At 36.5% G+C, this 6000-nt stretch overlaps 1 protein-coding gene across 3 annotated transcripts in view; it reads left to right on the top strand.

Annotated features, from left to right (window-relative positions):
* Positions 1-1496: 1496 nt before the first annotated feature.
* gabrg2 (gamma-aminobutyric acid type A receptor subunit gamma2) overlaps positions 1497-6000 on the top strand; it is a 118360-nt gene continuing 113856 nt past the window's right edge. For 2 of the 3 annotated variants that reach the window (XM_079847025.1, XM_079847024.1), the window contains exon 1: positions 1497-1944. In XM_079847025.1, the coding sequence (XP_079703151.1) occupies positions 1829-1944 (116 nt within the window). In that variant the 5' untranslated portion in view covers positions 1497-1828. The remainder of the gene's footprint in view (positions 1945-6000) is intronic. The other variant, XM_079847026.1, reaches the window with a different exon arrangement.

Genomic DNA, 6000 nt, shown 5'->3' with positions numbered 1-6000 from the left:
TCAAACTAAACAGAACACATGCAACAATCTCTTTTTTAAAACTTTAACATTTTATTTACGTTTTTGGTGCCAGCTTTCTCTCTCCTATATGAAATGATAAAACTCAAAGGTGAGGTAGATTCTGCAATTACAATGTTAGCAATAGTCTCACCAACAACAATGTTCGTTTGGATGAGACTATTTATTTGAGTTAAATAATTTTTGATAACCTAACAGATTAGAGGAGAAATAATGCATGTGCTGTGTGTTCTCAGAGATAGGCCAGCAAACCAAGCATGACCACAGGCACGATTCTTCCTTGGGCTAACTTTTGTGCTGAGCACTAATACTGAGCATTCGTGGCATAAGCTGACATCAGTGAAAAAGAGGACAGGCCAGGAGCGTGAATTATAATCCGTTTTCCATTTTATTCCTTCCCAGTGGCTAAAAGAAGTGGATGGACCATTCAGGCACAATGCCTCACTTAAAAACATTAGATAATTCATTAGACACATGGTATTATATAAGTGATTTTCTAAAGCATAGTTTCTGGATTGCTTGAGGATAATTTAACTTAATGACCTATTTATTTATTTATTTTTTGATATATTTAACATTTTGACCTATAAATGTATTCATTTGTTTAGAGTTTTGTGTTGATCTATCGATATATCTATCTAAGTGTGTGTGTGTGTCTGTTTCACCAGATATATTTCACTTGAGGACATCTACAGGGCTGTCTATGGTACTGGCATACAATGTGCTCGCCTTGACGTTTGCTTGATTTGTGCATAGTGCTAAAAGTGGGTTTCCTCCCATAAATAGCAACTCTGTCAAATTGTTTCACTCTACCTGATGATATAACGCTACCTGATTACAGATATGTGACATCTGTAAGCTGTACACTGCGATTGGTTGGTAGTAGCCTACATCACGTGGAATTATCATACTCTTCTTTTTCCTCATGAGGCATGACAGCTTCCTGTTGTCGCATCACGACAGTCTCTCTCTCTCTCTCTCTCTCTCTCTCTCTCTCTCTCTCTCTCTCTCTCTCTCGTGGTATTTGCGCTCAACCAAATCACGCAGGACTTTAATATTGTCATTTATTGACATGCCAAATAATTCTTATCAAAATCTTCACATTAATTTATTAAATAATTTCCCCTCTACAAGCTATTAAAAAATACGGCTTAAAAAAAAAAAATTAAGGTAGTCTACAACTATATTGTCAGCCTCTTTGTCTCAACATAACAACATAACCTAAATAAAACAGTATCGAAATTCAGCCTCTAAATTGATACAAAATTGGCACAAAAATGCCGCGATAAAAACGCACACCAACTACATTACAAAAGTTTTGCTTATTCCCTTTTATTAAATCATGTATTTTTTAATAATGATAATAATCTAATAATAACAAACAACAACAAAAACACGTAAATTCAGACGCTATGCCTGCGTGTTATAGTTATAATATTAACTGGATATAGTGCACAGATTGTATTAATAGAAGCATTTGGATCCATCTCTACCACGCATGTGTTGTGCTGCAGCGACGTGCATCAGATCGGCTTTCACACAATTCATCTGCATCCACACTTTTACCAGTTATACTGGACCCGGGAGAGATCGCATTTATCTTTTTGCATGTAATTCCAGTGATCTGCTCATATCTGAATATAGCAGGACGCTCGCCTTCATTTGGTGTGGGCGTGTTTTGTTGTTTTTGTGACGGCTTGTATTGCATCGCAGCAACGGCTCTGAGACGCCAAAGCGATCTGCTATGTGTAATAGCGAGGAAAGGCAGTAAATAAGGGGGACGCGTCGATCTGTGTGAAGAGAGAGCAAGATGGTGATCATGGCTTCTTTTCATTTTTCCTCTGAATGCTTGAATGCGATGGCCATCCCCGAGATCACACTCAAGCTATTTCTATGGGCTTTTCTATTCGCTTATCTTCCTTTGAGGTAAGAATATCATATCGGCAGACGAATTTAACATGTCAATATGTTATGATACGCAAACGTTGTGTTTGGAGTGTGTGCGATGATCGGTGCTGCTCTATTTCCCATGGATTCCTTTAATCTGTTTGGTTAAATGTATGTTTTTAACATGCATTTATGTTACGTCTAAATGTATGTTTTCACATTGCACTATGTGACAGTTATATATGCTAATAATATATATATATATTAAATTAAATATTGAATAGATTTATACACCACCAACATATTTTATACATACAACCTCATAATAATAGTTATATAATGACAGTACCTATTTATTGAGAAAAGGTGTGTCATGATTTAAACAGCCATTAAACTGAGTCTGGGAAGCAGGAGATGAGACTTTTCCCTGTATTAACAGTATGCTATGTCTCATTGTATACAGTCAAAGGGGTAAAGTTCATCTTTGTCATGTACATGACGCCATTTCAGTCCAGACATTTGTTTAAGAAGATTTAAGTCAGCGATTGACTCCTCCTCTCCACCTGCTGTCGGGATAATTCTGGCCTAACAGTCTAAGTTGGATATGTACCACAAAAACTACAAACAAATAATAACACATATCAAAGTGCTGATATAAAGAAAGATCATCAGGGGTTTACTGGGTTTTACCTGTCATGTTTTATTGGGATTGAGATTTTCTTATTTTATGGTTCCCTGCGACAATGCTGAACGTGTAAAAAAATAAAATAATAACAATAATAATTTTGAAATGAAGCTATATATTTAGTATACAGCACTGGCCTAATCAAACCTCAGTAGGCACATAATCTTGAACCTGCTGTTCCTCATAAAGTACTGTAGGTGTAATTTTTTTCAGAAACATGATGGCCAGGAGAGTCTCTAATGGGGGAAATAGTGAGCCCAGAGCTATTGGGGGTCCCACAATGATTTTGACAAATGGGGAACCCCCATCTCCGGATCCCTAATTCTACAGAGGGGGCCCAATTAAATATAGGCTAGCCTACTGTACAGGGGGCCCAGAAAACCTAGCGACATCTGTTTGGTGAAAGGAAGTCTTGTGTGTGTGTGTATATATATATATATATATATATATATATACATATATATATATATATATATATATACATATATACATATAGTATATTAATCTGATGCTTGCTACTACTAGTATTTGTTTAAAATAAAGTAACTGAATAACTGAACCTTTATTTTTCAACCTTATGATGTTTGCAGGCTAATATACTGACAAACTGAACGTGTTAAATGGAGACATGAACAAATATTAAGTCAATTATTTGTATTTTGATCATCTTAAAAGCCTACTTAGAATAATAATTAGAAGAGTATATAGTCAAATAGGTCACATAGGCCGTCTATGTTTTAGAAGATTACTGACAAAAGCATCTATTGTAATATTGTAATTATTGTAAAAGCCTGCTTATGTCCCTATAAATATTTAATCCGCCCTTTATGTTGGTTTAAGTCAGATCTCATACCATTTCTATTGTATCCAATCCAAATTTCACATAGGGCATTCACCTATCCACGGCTATTGATTATTGATTGGGAAAGGCTAGTCAGACCATGGAGACAATAATTGAAGTATTCTAACTGTTAATACAGGAGCTGTGCTGAAATGCAAGTTCTTAACAGTGCTGTAATCACTGATTGACAATTACTTACTGAAGGAATAGCACTGGCAATGCTACTAATACTGTCACTCAGGGTCATCTCCCTAATCTTCATGATCTTTAAAACCGAATACTGTAGGTGTTCAACTATTTTTAAAAGTAATTTATATGTAGACATGTAATCTCAGGAGCAGATGTAACAGTTCTCTTGAAAATATCTCTCCATACGTAAATTGACTTCGATTAGGGTCCTGAAGGGCCACTGCCCTGCAGAGTTTAGCTCAAACCCTGATCAAACTCCTCTACATGTGACTTCCTAGTGATCCTGAAGACCTTGATTAGCTTGCTCAGGTGTGTTTGATCAGGGTTGGAGCTAAACTCTGCAGGGCATTGGCCCTCCAGGGCAAGATTTGAGGAGCCTTGACCTAATAAAGTTATTTTATTCCTTGTAGGATATTTTTTTCTGACCCGTAAGGCATATCCTAGGCAAGTGTCAGATTCAAGGAGATTAAAAGCTGACAGCGGGTGACTGACAGTGTGGCACTGGTGACACTTGTTAGCTGTACCCCAAGATTAAGTGACATTTACATCTAGAGATGCACCACAAGGATTAATACTGACTATAGTGGCATGATAAAAAGATTTGGACAGTACTGGCTTTGATTGGACTCAGCCTGCTGGTTTAAGAGCAAGGCCCTTAGTGACACCTCAACCTTGTGTTCTGAACCAAAGCTCAGCTATTTGTTTGTTGACAAAGCCACCAAAATGCAGGCGGTGTGGTGCAGAAAATGCAGTGAGAGATATGTTATGATATTTAACCCCCCCCCCCCCCTCCCCTCCCCTAATTTTTTATTTTTTTTTTCAAAATGTAGCCTAACAAATCTTCTCATGACATTTTGGCTGCAAAAACATTAGAAAATGCATGTTGTGGTAGATAACATGGGGCTTGGCATCTCATGGCCCGGTCCATAATCCAGCCCTGAATAATGTCTGTCTTTCTCTGAGTTTGCTTGTAATGAAGCAGTTGTAATTAATCCTTAAAGGGGAACTTTACCGCTGGCAAAATAGGCTTTCAATAAAACTTGGCTGCCTATTCAGTAGAAAGGCAAAAAAAAATTGAAATCGGTGCTACCTCACTAGTGAAATCAGAGATTCTTTTTGCCAAATACGCAGGTAAACTTGCACTAGGTGTTGTTATATACATGTACTGTATATGTTGCTGTACAAGGCCACTCCCACCAGTCTGCTTTGGATACATTTACTTGGGTCAAATACTGCCTTGCTTTAGAAGGAAATACTTCTTAGCAAACTTTTAGTGATAGTGGTGTCGACTTGTATTGTTCCCCGCAGCAAAAATTCAGAGTAAACTTTTAGCGGGGGTGAGTTACTTTCAGTTTCCAGTGAAGTATCCAGCTTGTTGTAGGCGGTGGCTAAAGGCTTTAAAGAATCGTAAATATACAGAGAACGTTGCAACAGAAAATCTGAAAAATCCCAGGGTTTGTCAACATTTCAAACTCATTGACCACAAACACAGTGTTTTAGCCCAAATGGAGGGGAACAATTGAAACAATTGAACAATTGCCGTTCTGTCAGTTCCACCCAATCCCCCGAAGCAAAACACTGTCACGTACAGGTAAGAAAGCTGTTGCCATAGTGTTATATTTATACCATAATGCTGTTTAAAGAGTACGATACAATTTTCAGTGATAAACCTACGCTTACAATAACTGTTCTGCTAATAACCTTCTGTCGATCTGACTGTCTGTGGGCAGGGATACAAAAATGCGGATGTAGAATCTGTAGTTTTCACAAAAGCACTGGAGCTGTCAAAAGTAGAAAAACGTGTCATCCGTCGGTTAAGTTAAACTTTAAATGTCATTAAAAACTATTATAATTATAACAGCTTGTTATGCAGCCTGATATTGCAAATTGGTATTTCTTACAATATTATTTAAATGTATTGTCGTAATTATAAACACATTGGTTTATAGCGCAAATATCTTTACCATTAACTGCGCTTTTATTCTTCTAGTTATTTACTTATAGTGGCTAATTAATCGGAATTCACAGAAAATAAATTAATTCCGCATTGCAAAATAAGGTGGATAGTAAGTAAGCAAGTTGTTAATTGATATTACTCAGTACTTAAATCACACTCCAACTAAGACTCCTTAAAATAAAATGTAAGCAAATAAGCTATTGCATTAAAAGAAATGTAGGCTTATTAGACTACAATGTGAATTCAACATTTTCATAAAAAAATTGTGGTTATGATATGCTCCATTTTGAGTCATTTTGACCCAGAAACACAATTTAAGTTTTATGCACTACATTAAAAAGTAAAGTTTGCACTTTCCAAGTTTGAATCATTTTTGAGATGGTCATTTAAATGTTTGAAACGTCTCAAGTTACGTATGTAACC

This window comes from Squalius cephalus, assembly GCF_949319135.1.
Source record: "Squalius cephalus genome assembly, chromosome: 17".
NCBI lineage: Eukaryota > Metazoa > Chordata > Actinopteri > Cypriniformes > Leuciscidae > Squalius > Squalius cephalus.
This window is presented reverse-complemented; position numbering and strand designations above follow the sequence as displayed.